Source organism: Capsicum annuum, chromosome 10 (genome assembly GCF_002878395.1).
Source record: "Capsicum annuum cultivar UCD-10X-F1 chromosome 10, UCD10Xv1.1, whole genome shotgun sequence".
Classification (NCBI taxonomy): domain Eukaryota; kingdom Viridiplantae; phylum Streptophyta; class Magnoliopsida; order Solanales; family Solanaceae; genus Capsicum; species Capsicum annuum.
This window is the reverse complement of record NC_061120.1, coordinates 6,506,196-6,523,727: the sequence shown is the minus strand read 5'-3', so window position 1 is coordinate 6,523,727 and position 17,532 is coordinate 6,506,196. Positions and strand designations below refer to the sequence as shown.

At 31.7% G+C, this 17,532-nt stretch overlaps 2 protein-coding genes across 13 annotated transcripts in view; one reads left to right on the top strand and one right to left on the bottom strand.

Moving 5' to 3' along the window:
* The window catches only part of LOC107845449 (RAF proto-oncogene serine/threonine-protein kinase), a 35,394-nt gene extending 32,557 nt beyond the window's left edge, over window positions 1-2,837 (bottom strand). For 2 of the 9 annotated variants that reach the window (XM_016689786.2, XM_016689787.2), the window contains exon 1: window positions 2,640-2,837. The gene's annotated coding sequence lies outside the window, so the exon portion shown is untranslated. The other 7 variants (XM_047398453.1, XM_016689781.2, XM_016689782.2 and 4 more) reach the window with 7 other exon arrangements.
* Window positions 2,838-4,508: 1,671 nt separating this feature from the next.
* Window positions 4,509-16,890, top strand: LOC107845364. Of its 4 annotated transcripts, none has more exons than XM_047398445.1 (5): window positions 4,509-4,920; window positions 10,568-10,614; window positions 14,205-15,239; window positions 15,365-16,192; window positions 16,591-16,890. In XM_047398445.1, exons 3-4 carry the CDS (start codon window positions 14,238-14,240, stop codon window positions 16,181-16,183), a joined length of 1,821 nt encoding a protein of 606 aa, XP_047254401.1. In that variant the 5' UTR covers window positions 4,509-4,920; window positions 10,568-10,614; window positions 14,205-14,237; the 3' UTR covers window positions 16,184-16,192; window positions 16,591-16,890. The 4 variants fall into 4 exon arrangements, with proteins under 4 accessions (XP_047254401.1, XP_016545129.1, XP_016545128.1 ...); XM_016689643.2 differs by lacking the exon at window positions 4,509-4,920 and adding an exon at window positions 10,288-10,392; XM_047398446.1 differs by lacking the exon at window positions 4,509-4,920 and adding an exon at window positions 11,197-11,286 and having other exon boundaries at window positions 10,416-10,614.
* Window positions 16,891-17,532: the final 642 nt, after the last annotated feature.

Below are 17,532 nucleotides of genomic sequence, written 5' to 3'. Positions count from 1 at the left end.
TGCCCTCAAGCTAGCATGTATCTAGGTGGGCACGTCCCAAATACTACTATGCTCAAATGATTTATAACCATTAGATTACTTTTACATTGCTTTTGAAATTTTACGGACACTAGCAAGAACATCAATTTCCTTAAGCAAAATTTCTCTCCATCACCAAACCTGAGATCATCTAGGTTCCAACTTTAAATGCTGCTCACAAGCTGACAGTTTGGTCACAAATGCATTTTCCACGAACAGGTGCACAACAAATTTCCGCAAAAATACAGTTGCAATCCAGACATTAATTATACGCACTAATTTTTTGAAACTGAAACTATATACACTACTATTACTCCCTCTGTTCCAATTTATGTGGCACTTTTCGCTTCCCAAAAAGGCAATTTGACTAATCATTGAAGCTAAAGTGGATTAGATCAACTTCATATTGCATCAAAAACACACCTGAAGTATCCTGATTTCTTGAGTTTCCTACCTGAACTATCACCAAATGCTGCTCACAAGCTTGATCACCAATTCATTTTCCACGAACTGGTACACTGGAAATTTCCGCACAAATACATCTGTAATCCAGACACTGACTCTAAACACTACTATTACTCCCTCTGTTCCAATTTATGTGGCATTTTTTGCTTCCCAAAAGGCAATTTAACTAATCATTGAAGCTAAAGTGGATTAGATCAACTTCATATTGGGTCCAACACACACCTCAAGTATCCCAATTTATTGAGTTTCCTACCTGAACGATCACCAAATGTTGCTCACAAGCTGACAGTTTTGTCACCAATGCATTTTCCACAATCAGGTGCACAACAAATTTCCACAAAAATACAGCTGTAATCAGACATTAATTATATACACCACTAATTGTTTGAAATTGAAACTATATACACTAGTATTACTCCCTTTGTTCCAAATCTGGCATTTTTCGCTTTCCCAAAGGCAATTTGACTAATCATTAAATCTAAAGTGGATTAGATCAACTTCATATTGGGGTCAAAAACACACCTGAAGTATCCCAATTTCTTGAGTTTCCTACCTGAACTATCACCAAATGTTGCTCACAAGCTTGATCACCAGTTCATTTTCCACGAACTGGTACACAATAAATTTCCGCACAAATACAGCTGTAATCTAGACATGAAATTATATAACTACTAATTTTTTGAAATTGAAACTATATACACTACTATTACTCCCTCTGTTCAAATTTATGTGGCACTTTTCGCTTCACAAAAGGCAATTTGACTAATCATTGAAGCTAAAGTGGATTACATCAACTTCATATTGGGTCAAAAAACGCACCTTAAGTATCCCGATTTCTTAAGTTTCCTACTGGAACTATCACCAAATGCTACTCACAAGCTTGATCACCAATTCAGTTTCCACAAACTGGTACACAGAAAATTTCCGCACAAATACAGTTGTAATCCAGATATTGACTATGTACACTACTATCTGGCTTCTCTACTACTATTACTCCATCTATTTCAATTTATTTGGCACTTTTCGCTTCCCGAAAGTTAATTTGACTAATCTTTGGAGTTAACCACAAAGGAGGGTTTGGGAGGGTAAAGTGTATGCAGTCCATACAACTACCTCAGATAAAGTAGAGATATTGTTTTGATAGACCATCGGTTCAGGACAGATAACAGTATAACAAACAAAACACATAAAAATAAACAACAAAATGCGATAGCACGCTGTTAGATAATAAAATAAACAAGACACCGACAAAATAATACTATAAACTATCTATTCGAGATCACAAACATCATCAGAACACTACGAACAAGAAACTACAAGCACAGATAAAAACAACTTAATATTTTAAAGAGCGAAGTGTCAAAAATACACCTAAAGTCTTCTCATTTTTCGAGCTTCTTACCTGAACTATCACCAAATATTTGTCAAAAATAATTTGACCATTCGTTGTTCCCTTATCCTACCTGAACGATATGATATTTCACGTAGGAAAAGAAAACAACTAATAGTTGAGATGTGTTTAGATGAACATCTAGTTATAGTTCAGGTAGTAAACTTACGCACCTAATAGTTCACGTATGAAACTCGAGGCACTTCTAGTGTTTTTGAACCTTCACTTTTTTTTTTTTTAAATTAAAAGTTTGATATTCAAACACTATACAATAACCATTACAAGTTAGCAATTTTTCTCATATGAATACGATGAAATTGTACAGTTTGAATTTATTCGCTTCCTGATAGTCAATTTAACTAATATTTGAAGTTAAACTGAATAAGATAAACTTAAAATTTAGATATTCAAAAATATATGAAAACAATTCTCATGTCAATATGATAAAATTATATAGTTTGAATCTCGAAAAATAAAAAGTATGATATCACATAAATTAAGTCAGAAGTAGTATTATTTAGCACCGCAATTTGAGTTTTAAACAAAAAAAAGAGTAAAAGTGAACGAAAAAATGAGCTATAATATGCGTGCATATAAACGTGTCATTTAACTTTAGTTATGCATAAGTAAACACGTTAATATTATCATCATAAAGTTGAATATATATAGATAAATACATTTTACGTGATAAATCTCACCCGATTCCACATGTAATCAAGTAAATAAAGGCAATAAAACAAATAAAAATGTGATGTGAGAGTTTTACCTGGAGTGAGTAGATTTAAAGGAAGTGAAAATTTGAAGGTTAAATTAATTACTATATAGTAGCAAGTGGGTAAAAAATATTTGAATTTTGTTAATTAGGAGTATATATTATAGAGATTATTTTATTCAGAATCTGAAATTATGGTTCGAAAGGGGAAAAAAAATCAAAATTTGTAAAACTAAGTGAAAAGGAGCAGATATAAGGGAAGAGAGAGAGAAAGGTAGTGATGAAAACTAATTGATCATTTTATTCTCCCTAATTCAAAAAAATAAAAGTTTCAACTATTTTTCATTATTCAAAATAAATAAATTATTTATTTTTAAAAAAATATATTAAAAATAATAATAATTTACACTTGCAAGTTATGAGCTCCACGAGACTCAATTGATTTTATTTTAATTTGATTGAAATTTCAAGAGTTATTTGATAATATCTAAAAGATAACATGAAAAGTATATTATAATTTATGTAATAGTTTCTCTTTTTCTTAATAGGGATGTATTGAGGCAAAAAATAATTTTGGAGTAGAGAGAGTATATTAAAAATAAATATCTCATATTAGTTGATCACTTATTAAATTAAGATAGAATTAATTAATTTTTTTCTCATTTGACACCCACTATTAATATCATTCATATGGATAAAAGGTAAAATAGTAAAATCCATCATTTAATTTATGATTTCTTAATAATTGTGTAAAATAAAATATCCCCAAATTAAGAAGCTGATTAAATTCTTTTTGAGATGCACGAAATACTAGGTTTAAAGAATATGAAAGGGGTGTTTGGTGTGAGCACATATAATTTCGGAATAAAATAATAATCTCAGAATAAATTTTTAATGCTATGTTTAGTTGCTAAATTCGGGATAATTTATTTCGAAATTAACAAATAATATTGCGATAAATTATCCCACCTAAGGGGTGGTATAAATAATTCCACCATATTTTAACTTGGGATAAAATTATAAAATGATAAAAATATCCTTCAAATCGTTTAATTATCATTTTTCATATATATATGTATATATATATATATGTGTGTGTGTGTGTGTGTGTTACTTTACTGCTATATATAAGAGAGAACGTGGGATTTTGATAGTCTTTACATTTAATCTTTTGATAATTTTCTCCCTAATTTAAATTTTATTATTCTATAAATTTTCGTTCATTTTGGTAAATTCAAACAATTATATGGATTTAACTATTTATACAATCAAATTCAAAATTGATCCAAAGATTTATTGTTTTTGTATTTTGTAATTATTAATGTTACTTCAAATTTTTATTTTTTTAAACAAACTTATCATGGACAAGTAATTATGTTCCCTTTCTTAGTACATGCTTGGTTATTAAATAAAAAATTATTTTTTATATATAGCTAAACATGTTTGAAAATTTAATTTGTAAAAAAAATACAATTCAACTTTTCAAATATTAATGATACTAAATAATGTTAGATGAGAGTAATTCTTTTTCACATTTTTTAATGATGAATCTTTAAAAAAAAAAAAATTATCAACATTTTATAGAATTTAGGACAAAATAAGTAATTTAAATTATTAAGCTAAATAAGGTGAAGGACATTTTTGTAAACAAACTATCTATTCTTAGAAGGATGTAATGCCTATCATTTTTAGTACCACAAACCAAACATTCACTGGAAAATAATACCAGAATAACTTATCCTAGGACAACTAATTAATCTCAGTATAACTAATCCGAACATAACCTGTTTCCCAACCAAACGGGCCCAAAGGTTATAAAATTTAAATATTGGACCACAACTAACTTATTAGAATTGAGACGTTGAAATTTGAAACAGTGATGAACCACACCAACAATTTGGACCCAAATTTGAGCTCTAGCTACACACTTCATTGCGTCGAGATGTGACGTGCAGATGGTGATGATCATCCCGGTATATGCGTTGGTGTCCTTAACAAACATTTCAAAATCCTTTAATACTCATGAAACTCGAGCCGATCTCCATTCACCCAGCCAGAGGTTGATAACAAAGCCACCTTCATAATCTTCTCCCTTCTATCCCTCCCCCTACCACCCCACCCCACCCACCCACTCAATGCCTTTAACCCCAGCTCCCACCACCCCAAAACCTTTACCCCATCCTACCTTCATAATGGTTCAGACATGTGATACAGATGCCTCAATGCAGAGGTGTGTGGGAGAAGGGATGGATTCAAGCGAAGTAGAGGTAGATCGAAAAAATATTAGAGGGGGTGATTAGACATGACATGAAACAGTTCCAACTTAGGGTAAAAGGTTAGTATTTTTTTAGGATATTGATCGTTTGTTGTGTTAATTGGTGAATTATGTCTATGGTATTATTGGGTGTGGTACTTTTTATTGTATCTCATCCTTTTACTATTCCTTGTCTAGATTTTTTTATCTTGAGTCGAGGGTTTATCGAAAACAGTCTCTCTACCTCACCTCTGAGGTAGTGGTATGGACTGCGTACACCTATCTTCCTCAGACCCTACTTAGTGAGAATATACGGAATATATTATTGTTGTTGTCAGTATTACTTATTTCAACACTGTAAAATAAGAAAATATTTTTTAATTTTTTTGATGAAAAATATTTTTCTATATATACAACACCCATAATATTGTACTAATTTATACCTGTCAATTAAAAGAAAATGACAATTTTTTAGTACTAAACTTCCCTTTCTGTTTGGAGCCCACAATTCTTTTTCTTCTATTTTCTTGATCTGTCAAATATTTGGTGACAAGGTAAGACTCTAGACCCTTTTTAAGAAAATGACATTCAAAAAAATCTTTCAAAATATTAATAATATGTTTTACATGTGTATTATTTTCAAAAAACTATCACATTTTGTAAAATTATTCAAAATATTTTTAAAATTCTGTTTTCGATATCTATTTTAAGGCCCAACTAATTTAAATTTGTGGGTTAATGGATTGCTTTGTCTAAATTTAATTGTTTATTGTTGAGGCCCAACCTTTTATATATAAAAAAATAAAAGTATTTTTTTAATTAAAATATTTATTTAAAAAAATTAAGATGTTTGATTAAACTTTTAGACATAATAAATTTATAAAAAAACTTTAAATTATTTATCTTAGATAGAAGGTTCATAATATATAATCCTAAGATTATAATTTCAAAATTATAATTGAGATAATATTATTAGAACTATAACAATAACAACAACAATACATATTCAATAGACAATTTAAATAAAAATTAAATCTTCTAAAAGTTAGTGACAAAACTTCCAAAGAACCCGTACGAATGGTTGGGTTATTTAGCAGGTGATATTTCTCGACTATCCTATAAACGTCTTATATATTCTTATCACACCGAGCTAGTCCAGTGCAGTGTACATTTTTTGCGTAATTTGCAAACTATTGCACAAGAACAAATTTATTGAGTGTGAACTTAAAAGATAGCGACATCAGATTTTTATGAATTAAAAAAAGAACTCAAAAATACAAAAACTCCAATTATTAAGGCTAACTATATGCTTTAATCACCAACAATAATCCTTCTTTATATACTTTTAAATTCTCTTAATAGTTAGTCCCCACCATAATCAATACTACTAGAATTCTTTTAAGGTATCATTATGTTATATGACCTTAAATTCTTCAATCTTCCCAATTTAGAAAATGAAAAAAGAAAAAAAAACAAATAATTTTTTAAATTAAAGTGAGATAAAATGATAATTCAATTCTTTCATCCTTTATAATGGCAAAAAGAGGACCTTTTTTGCAAAAGGATTGTCCCCTAATTATTACGCAAAACCATATTGTAGATGATATATTTATAGTTTTGATGTATTAAAAAAATACTAAATAATAATACTAACTATTTAAAGCTACTTTTGATTAAATAAATTGGGAATAAAAACTCTATTTTCTTGACCTTATTTTTCAAACTAACAAAGCTTTTTTTTATTTTCGTGACTTTCATATTTCGAAATTCGACATATTTAATTTATTTGTCTCTCTCTATATTTAATATTTTTTTGTTAGATTTCAAATAAGTATTTGTATTTTTTTTACTAATAATCCTTTATAAAATGAGTTGGTTAATCATTCAATTCTTCTCCCTTTTTTATTTTTCAAATCCTTTATACTTTATAGTTGCAAAAAGATAACTTTTTTTGGGGGGCAAAAGTATAGTCCTCAATTATTACAAAGAACCACGTGTCCAAAAACTCAAGAGTAGTATATTTATTATTTAGTTCTTTTTTGCACATTGAAAAAAATACTAAATAAAAGAATTAATTTATTTATAATATAATTTGCTTAAATAAGGTAGGAGCAAAAATTTCATTTCCTTAATTCCTTATTTCTAAATTAATAAAGAATTTTTCGCGTTTGAAATATTTATTTTCCCCCAAAAGCAATATATTTATTTGCTTCTCTCCAAATTATTTTACTACTATTAATAAGAATAAAGAAGCAGCCAGTTCTTCGTCAACATACTTGTTTCTTCACCTACTTCAACTACTCTTCGTCAACATACTTGTTTCTTCACCTACTTCAACTATTCTGGGATTTTACTATATTATCTCTAATTAAATATTTTAAGTTATTTATATATAAGAAAAATAATAATACTTAATTAAAAAAAAAGTAAAATAGACATTTATGACAGTTTGTTTCAACTTTTTTATTATATCACCTCAAATTAATTATTATAAGTCATCTAGGTATTAAAAAATTAATAATATTTAATAAATAATAAAATAAATATAAATGATAAATCAATTTTTGATGTTTTAAATTAATAGGACATCTTATATGAGACTTATTTAAAAAAATTCACAAGTATGTTTGCTCCATGATTTTACTATATTACTCCTAATTAATCATTGTAAGACATTTACATATAAGAAAATTAATAATATTTAATAAAAAAAGGTAAAATAGACATTTATGACATGTCTACTTCAGCTGCTTCAACCGTAATTTTACTATATAACCCCTAATTAATTATTATAAGTCATTTAGGTAATAGAAATTGAATAATATTTAATAAAAATAAAATTGACATAAAATGATAAATTAATTCTTGATGTTTTAAATTAACATGACATCTTATATAAGACTCATTTAAATTTTTTTCACAAATATTTTCTCATAGTAATTTTGCTATATCACTTCTAATTAGGTATTATAAGTCATTTAGGACACATCCACTTTGCTGCTTCAATCATAAAATAAAAATTTGGTCGACTCTCGAATTTATTCCATTGCTACTTAAATTGGAATAGAAGAAAAAGTATTATAAATCATAATAATTAAAAATTTAAATTATTTTAAGGATATAATTGAATATCAATGCCACAAAAATTTGGATAAGGAGAGTAACATTTATTATTTAAAAATTACATAAAAAATATTATAAATTACAATAGCTAACAATTTAAAATATTTAAAAACATATTAGAATTTTGATTGATTATCTAAATTATATTTGTGTCACGTAAATTCGGGATAGTTTTGATATTTTAGAATTTGCATGTTTTATTATTTTAATTTAGTAATTTGTTGATACAAATGATGTTTTCGAATTTAACATGTTTTAAAAATTTAGTACTCTGTTTATTTTATTTTTTTTACTTTATTTTGGTAAAATATTATATATTTAAAAATTATGTAAAAAAATAATTATAAGTCATAACTATTAACATCTTATAATATTTTTAAAGCATATAGTAAAAAATATGATTGACTTTTGAAATTCTAATAGTGTCACATAAGTTGCAATAAAGCAAGTAACATAAATTATTTGAAACTACATTAAAAGATACTAAAATCACAAAGATTAACAACTTAAAATATTTTTAAAAAAATATATTAGTAAAAAAAAAATTGACTGACTCGCTAGATTCTAAAATTTGGACAAAACAAGTAACATAAATTATTAAATTACATAAAAGATACTATAAATCACAATTATTAGCAACTTAAATTATTTAAAAATTTATATTAATAAAAATTTGATTGACACTCCAAATGTTATTTGTGCTACATAAATTGAGATAACGTAAATAACATATGTTGGGTCCATGCTGACACGAGCTACAGTATCTAGTGTATCGAATATTTGTCTTGTTCAGTTTCAAAACAACCTTTAGTACAATCTTTTAGAAATCGTTTAGTAGAAGAGATAAGAAATAACTAATTTCAAAATTAATTTTAGAATGAGTGTATCTCATATTTGGTTGATGTAAAATCTTGTGTCAGTTATCCTATCATGAGATTATAAGATTATTTTGATCCCCTTCTGAACTCAATTTTAGTGTATTTTTGTCACCCATTTTAGCTGATGTGACATCTTTTTAGCTGACGAGACACCTTTAATGTGAGTCTCATTTTCTGTAATAAATGCATCATGTCAGCACAAAAAAGATGGCAAAAATACTTCGATTTAGGATGTCGAAACATCAATCGGATCAAAAAATCGAATCGTAAAGTAACTTCGAAACATGTTTGAGAGCTTCGATCGACACCTTTTCCTATCTAGTGTCAGTTGATCCTTCAGCGTCTGCACCAACTAAATCGGAAGCAACATTCAAAAGATGAGAGCAGGCTCAAGGAGGATCAAAAGATTGATTCTCAGTCCCCTAACGTTAGAAGCGCTACAATTGAGTTCAGGGAGTAATAGGATTCATGTGAAGTTGGAATGTATTATAGTTACTTTAACCATAATTCAAGCGGGTACTGAATATTTATCTCAAAATAAAACAATAATTTTAAAATAATTTATTTTCCAACCAAATGTGGTGAGATTAGCTCATCACCCCCCCCCCCTTTTTTTAAAACCCTTTTTATGGTGGTATAGTCCCCTAATTATTACACGTAGAATGAAGTGTCAAAAAAAAAAAAAGAATTAACACATTTATGATTACATTACACATCAATGATTCAAATGTGCAAGTTGGTGAGTCACAAAAATAAAATATCTTTTCCTAGAAATAATTTTCAAATGAACAAATCAAAATGATGCATGTCTTATTATAACACAATGACTAGGATTGACTTTTGTAAGGTAAGGGCCCTTCTATTCCCCTCACTCCGACAGATATATAAACAGATCAATTCTTAATCCGACAGATTTATTATCTTTCTGACAGATATATAGACAGATCGATTATCAATCCGACAAATGAGAAAATAGAAATAAGCCATTTTGCTAATTGAAATTTTGAGAAGAATAGGCCATTTTGCTAATTAGAAATTTGAAGAGACTTAATAGTCAAATTTCCTCCCATATATATATTTCCACGTACAACGTCAAGCTCAAGTAACATATACTCACTCTAGTCTAAAATAAATAAATTTTTATGTCAATGCACACCTATTAATGAAAAGAAAATAAGACATAAATTATACTTTACTTTTCATGTTTAACCTCTTATATATTATCAAACTATTATTAATTTCCAGTCATATTAAAATAAAATCAATTAAATCTCTTGAAATTCATACATTGGAAAGTGTAAATGAAGGATAAATTAAAAAAAAAAATTTAATATATTTCCTAAAAAATGAACAATTTATTTATTTGAATTGAAGGAGTATTAAAGTAGTTGTAATAGTAGGTAAATTTGAATTTTTTTCTTTTTTTGCCTCAAATAAATGGGATCACATGATATAAAACAATTGATCACAAGCCAAAAAGGCAAAGTCAAATGTATAATAAATATAACTTGCATGTCAAAGAAACGTATTGATTCTTCACAGTTAATTAATAGTAATACCTACAACACTTTTTTCATTATTATTATTAATTATTATTTTTTTTCAAAAAATTGGAGTTTCCATTGAAGCAAAGTTTGAAAACTTGCAGAATTGGATAATCCAAAAAAAACTTTATTCTTTGTCTCATTTCTCACTTTTTTTTTTTTTTTTTAAATTCAATTATTCAGCTAGGGAAAAAGCAGTTTTTCAGGTGAAGATCATCCATTTGTTAAAGGTACTCTATTTACATAGTTCTTTTTTTTTTCTTTTTTCTTTTTAAAAGATGTGTTCTTGCATGTGTGTGTGTGTGTGCTTGTTTTGAGATTTTTTTTTTTGTTTTTAAATCCTTTTCTGGGAATCATAGTTGAATTTCAAGAATTCATTAAAGTTTCAATCTTTAATGAAAAGGTTCATTAAAGGTTGTAAGGTTATTATTGTTATTATTTTCAGACCCTTTTGAAAATGTAAGGTGTGGTTTGAGCCTTCCTAGACATAGTGTCGTGCATAGCAGTAGCTTTAGTGCACTGGACTGTCATTTTTTGAAAATGTTGGTTTTGAACTGTATTCTTGAAAAAAAACTTGGAAGGGGAGCGCCGGAGTAACGGGTAAAATTGTTGTTACGTGATCAGAAGGTCGCGGGTTCAAGCCTCGAAAACAGTCCCTTACAGAAATGTAAAGTGAGGCTATGCACAGTAGATTCATGTGATCGGGCTCTTCCCCGGACCCAGACCCGGACCCTACGTATAAGCTTTAGTGCATCTGGCTGTCATTTTTAGAAAATGTTGGTTTTGAACTAGTTTCTTGAAAAAACTTGTAGGGAAGCCTTGGAGTAACCTGTAAAGTGTTGTCATGTGACCAGAAGCTCACGGGTTCAAGCCTTGAAAACAACACTTTGCAGAAATGTTAGGTGAGGCTGTGTACGATAGATCCTTATGGTCGGGCCCTTCCCTGTACCCTGCGCATAGCGGGAGCTTAGTGCACGAGGCTGCCCCTTTTCTTGAAAAAAAAACTTGGGAGTTTGAAAATCTGGAAAAGGAAATTTGTGTTCTTGCAAGTGGTGTTTCTCTATGTTATTTTTTTGTTGAGAATATTGCTGTTGGATTGATATGTTTATTACTGCTTCATTAGACGAAAAAGTTCATAAAAGTTTGCAAGATTTTTTTTTTTTCAGAAAGTGTTAAATTTGAACTATTTTCTTGAAAAGAAGTTAGTCTACTACCTTTTGTTTGAAGGATTTAAAAAAAGACTGGAGTTTGAAAATCTTGAAAAAGAAAATTTGTGATCTTGAATGTGGTGTTATCTCTATGATTCTTTTTTTCTTTTTTTTTTGAGAATTTCTTGCTGGATTGATATGCTTATTACTGCTCCATTAGATGCCAGAAACTTTTCTTTTCAGGGCTTGGCTTATATAGTTGAATTTGAAGAATTCTTTAAAGTTTCAATCTTTAATGAAAAAGTTCATTAAAGGTTGTAAGAATTTTTTTGGGGTTTTTCAGAAAGTGTTGGTTAGAACTATTTTCTTGAAAATAAGTTATTCTAGACCTTTTGTTGAAGGATTATAAGGAAAGTTGAGTTTGAGAATCTTGAAAAACTGGAGCAGATGAAACACACTTTTTTTTCAAGGCATAATACATAAACAGACAGTAAAACTTTGACACCCTTGTGGTCCGCCCCTTTCCTGAACCCTGCACATAGCGGGAGCTTTAGTGCACCGGAGTACCCTTATAGTCAAACTTGGACACCCTTGTGGTCCAGCCCTTCCGTGGACCTTGCACAAAACGGGAGTTTTAGTACACCGGGCTGTCCTTGTAGTCAACCTTGGCACATCTAGACGACTCAACTTGGTATCAACTGGCAACTGAGCACTCCAACTCGTCCCTACTGTGGCTTGTGGACATTCGACGCTGACGTGACACATAAATTTTGGAGTTGTCTTGTTGATCATTTGTAAGTTGGAGCTAGTGTTCAATTGACAGAAGTGGAGACGAGTTGTGGTGTCTAGATGCGCACTGTCAAAGTTGGACCGACTTAATTGTTGGCCTGAAACCAAGTTTGCAAAATCACCTTTTGCTAAAAGTTCAAACAAGCTTTAATTTCCTTCATTTATGTTCTTATTATGTTTGTTATATTGTGCTTAGAAATGGAGAATTGTGGAGTTTGGAGAGGTTAGTTTAGCTATTAAAGGAAAATGTATCTCTTATTAAAATTTGGATTCTAAAGGGCTAATATAGTTAAGTTTCTTGATTTTGTGAATGCAAATTATGGAGTCTACTTATTCTGGTTAAAGATATGTATGTCATGGTTAAAGAATCATTTAGTATTGGGATGAGATATGAATATAGTTAAGTGGAGACAATATATAATGGAGTCATAGTTGATCCTAAGTAATTCGAAACTCTGGTGACTAGTTCCGATAGAGCACCCAAGGGCGGAGTTACAGATCGGCAGAACTCAGTTGTTTTGGCTTAGACCCTGTATTTGTGTTCAAAAAATATACTTAATATTTATAAATAATTTATCCAAAACCTAGTAAGTTGCCTTTTCTAGAATCCAGAACACATGAACTTAAAATCCTAGCTCCCGCTTATGAGAGCACCATTGTTTGAAGTTCGAGTCAAAAAAGGAAGTAGTGATGTAAGGGTTAGTGCAACACTCTTGACTCTTGAGTAGGGGGTTTGGAGGGATGGAGTTTACCATTACTAAAATTTGGCGTCGAGACATAATTTACTGATTGAATGAACTATAATAACAACAACAACAACAACATACCCAATGTATTCCCACAAAGTGGGGTCTGGGGGGTGGGGGTAAAGTGTACGCAGTCCATACCACTACCTCATATGAAGTAGAGAGGTTGCTTCTGATAAACCCCCGGCTCAGGTTGAATGAACTATGTCCTCAAAATTTTATAGTTGGCTTGTAAAACGTATCTTTCTCTTCACCTCCTTTCCTCCTCTAAACACAACTTCAGAAAGAGGGTCAATTTTGTTGTTATTGGCTAATGGAATTGTTCTGAAGACACCGCTAACGATCTAGAGTGTGTTTTAATGTGAACCATTTACCGAAGATTTCCCCATAGAGTTCTCTAAGAAAAATGTTTCTGATTTTGTGTTAGTAATTGCAAATGAGCAAGTAGGACCGGAAACTAAAGAGGTAGCACGACTGATTGCAATTTCCGGAATAGGTTGACTTTCTTTCATTTTGTTATGGAAAGTGAAAGTCGTTTCATTTTTCTTAATCCATATCTATTTTGCATAGAGTCGATCTAAGCTTTCAGGACAATATCATTTTGTTTATGATAAGGACAATATCATTGTGTCCGAGGCTGTGATATGGACTGCGTACATTTTACCCTCCCCAGACCCCACTTTATGAGAATACTCTGGCTATGTTGTTGTTGTTGTTGTAATGAGGTGATCCAAGTTTGTTGTAGTTACAAATTTCTTCTAGAACAAACTACTGAATATCTGGTTTTTTAGCGACATGCTTAGAACGTTCTTTTGCCAGATCTTAGCCAAAATATGTGATCTTGCATACGTTTACAACAATTGTTTTCGAGACATGTAGCCAACTTAAGTAATTGTCGCTTCCAGTAGAAATGTTAGTGTTACAAAGTTACCTCTACTCTTTCATTAGTCCCGAGGAGTAACTAGGACCAATTTAGTCACGTTTTCATGTTCCAGCTGAACGCTGTCATGTACAGCTGTGAGGACTAACATTGATTTAAAAACGAGCAGATGTTTTCGTGTATTATTATTTTGTTGCTGTACCGGTTATTTTGATATATTGAAGAATTTTTTTACAGTTTGATCATTGTACGTGCAGAAATAAGGTGGTGTTACATTGCTAAAGAATCTCATGGAGGAAAAGCAATTGAAGTTTAATCAGCCTCTTCTGTCAGTCAGACGAATTGCTCCGGCAATGATTTCCCAGAGATATGAGAAAAAGAAAACTAACAACTCCTTTCCCACTATGACACATCCTCCTCATTACAAATCGGAATTGAAGTCAGGTCTAGTGGGGAAGCCAGGCACTGTTCCTTTCCTTTGGGAACAGATCCCCGGAAGACCTAAGGATGAGAGCAGACCACAAACTTGTCTCACGGAAAAGCCTCCTACTGCCCCTAAACCTCCCCCTGGGTGGAAGTTAAGAGATAACCAGGATTTCAATCAAAAAGGAAAAGTTCAAAATGTCATGCCGAGTTGCATTTCTTCTGATGAAAATGTAAAGAAGATTGAGAGTTTTGACAGCTCGAAAGAAATGATGGACGATAAGGAAAAGATTGAATCGGAGGATGACGATGAAGTCTATTTGGATGCCCTGGATACACTTTCAAGAACTGAATCATCCTTGCTAAATTGTAGTGTTAGTGGCGTAAGTGGATTTGATGAGCTGAGTGCAAAACAATCTGGAACATCTTCAACGAATCCACAGACTAAGGATTTCATGATGGGCCGGTTTCTACCAGCAGCTAAGGCAATGACTTCAGATAAGACTTCAGAAACACCTTACTACGTTCGCAAGAAGCAACCACCTGTCGAGGATCAACTAAGACAGCTAAAGAAGGTAATAAATGGGGATAGACGGCCTCAATTGCGCTATGGACCTAGTTTTACACTTTATCATTCCGAAGCGCATGACAATAAAGAAGAAGAAGAAAGTGATGATGACCGTTATGATAATGGAAATTTACCTGCTAAAATTTGTGGATTGTTGCCTCATTTTTGCTTGAAAAATTCTTTTCGTCTTCTGAAACCTGTACCTGCAACAAGTGTTAGAACTCGAATACCCCTCTCTCTTGTCAGTAGAATGCAAACTGGATCCTCTTCTACTGCTTCTTATAGCGGAACCGAGAATGAGGTATGAACTTCCATACTTTTCTTCATCCACTCATTTCTCTACTTCATCCACTCGCGTGATGCTAACTTTCTTGCCAAGATTTTCTTTGAGTACACTATAATTATAATTCTTGTTATCTTTTACAGCAATCAACATCTGATGTAAGTGAGCAAAAGTCTGTCGTTGGATCCATAACAAATGATGTCAAGGGCAGGGTCTATTCAACTTCTGGTAATGACCCTTGCTATAATAAAACAATCCTTGGCACTAATGCCGAAGAAGATAATCCCATGGTGAAGTGCAGCGGCTTGCAGGAAAGAACCTGTCGAAGGCTTCATGAAGTATTATCCAATCAGACCAATAGCAGGGAAGTAGATGTTTTAACTCCTTTCGTAGAGAAAACTCTGTACATAGATATTGTGCATAAAATGGATTCGTCAGTTAAGTTACAAGATGAGGACGTTGAGATACTTGAACAGATGACAGAACAAAAATCGTTTGTAGATTCTTCACTTGATTCGTCCGAGGCTTCATTAAAGACATACCTTCAAAGGAAAGCTGACTTTAATCCACCATGTTCAGCAGAAAAACTGAACAGTGAAAAGGAGATGAAAGCATCGATAGCTGCTGGTCAAGCTCAAGACTGTCACCAAGATGGAATGACCTTAGCAAAGCCTGACGCTGACGGTAGAGCAAAAACCAGAAAGCCAATTCAGAGAAAAGAAAAGTTAGAGAACTCATGCAAAGTGCACCCAGAGTTTCTTGTTCCTCCTCCACCGTTACCAAAATCTCCATCAGATTCATGGCTTTGCCGCACTCTGCCTTCTTTATCGACAAAGAATGCATCTTCACGGGCTTATATCTCTATAGGACTAAATCCTAATGATCAGTCTTCTAAGCCACTACCTAATGATTCCAAGTGGGAAACAATTGTTAAAATGACAAAGAAGCAACAACATTTGTGAAACCCTGAGGTAAATTCTTTATTTCTTCCGATGTACAAGTTTATGTATTTGTCTTCTCCCCCTTCCCCTCCTTCGCCATTTGAGTGAAGGGAACGGGTATGCTGATTGTCTGATATCCCCTGCGTTCCATTTTATGTGGCAACATTTCCTTTTTTGTATGTTCCAAAACAAATGACAACGTTCCAAATTTAGAAACAATAACTTCTCATTTATCCTTAATGAGAAGCTTTATAGCCACACGAATGTTATAAAATGTTTAAGTTCACAAGTTTCAAAAGCCTTATAACAACGCAGATGTTATGACATGTTTAAGACCACAAGTTTCAACCGTCTTCATTCATTTCTTAAACTCCATGCTTATTCAGACTGTTTATTTTTCCTGTTTCTTAATTTCTCCGTTCTATCAGGAACTCGGGGCTTTGACATATACACAAGAAGCTCGGTAGGAGACATGAAGGCTTTTCTGAACTCTGCTGGTTTGTTTCTCACGCTTTCTTGTACATATCAGATAGTACAATTGGCGCGAAGGTGACCGATGAATATATTGTTTGCTGTATAGACTCTACATTGTTTTCAGTTGTAATGGCTTAATAACTGCCAACTCATATCATGTAAATACATGATGGAATAAGAGGTATCTGTACAGGTGAACATGAAATTCAATGTAAAGTTAATCCCTTGCATGCTGTAAGGGATTTGTGGAGAAATATAGCCTATAGACTATAGAGTAATGGAGTTTCTTGTTGATGTTTATGGAGAAGCAATGAAGTAGGCTACCTCACAATTGATTAATGAAAGGAAATTTCTTGTTTTTGATAGAGGTAAATGTATTGATACACGCACCCAAGGTTGTGGTCTAGTGGTCAATGAAGTGGGTTGAACCCTGAGGTCTCAGGTTTGAATTCGAGCACAGACAAAAAAACACTAGGTGATCTTTCCATCTGTCCTAGCCTTGGTGGATAGAGTTACCTCATATCTGTTATTGGTGGGAGTGGCAGGTATCCCGTGGATTTAGTCGAGGTGCACAAAAGCTGATCCGAACACCACGGTTATTAAAAAAAATGTATTGATGCGCAACCTTACCCCTACTTTGTGAAGGTAGAGGGTTGCTTCTAATAGACCTAGACTCCGTAAAGCATATCAAGATGAGGAAATTACTTGTTTTTGAGAGGGGTACAATGTGTTGATATTTAGATGAAAATCCGAAACTTAAGTGGAAAAAGGTAGGAGGGACACAATGTCACCCCTACCTTCACAAGGTAAGAGAGGTTGTTTTCAATGGACCCTCGATTCAAGTAAAGTATATAAAAATTATTTTGAAGAAAAAATGAATAATTTATACGGCCAAA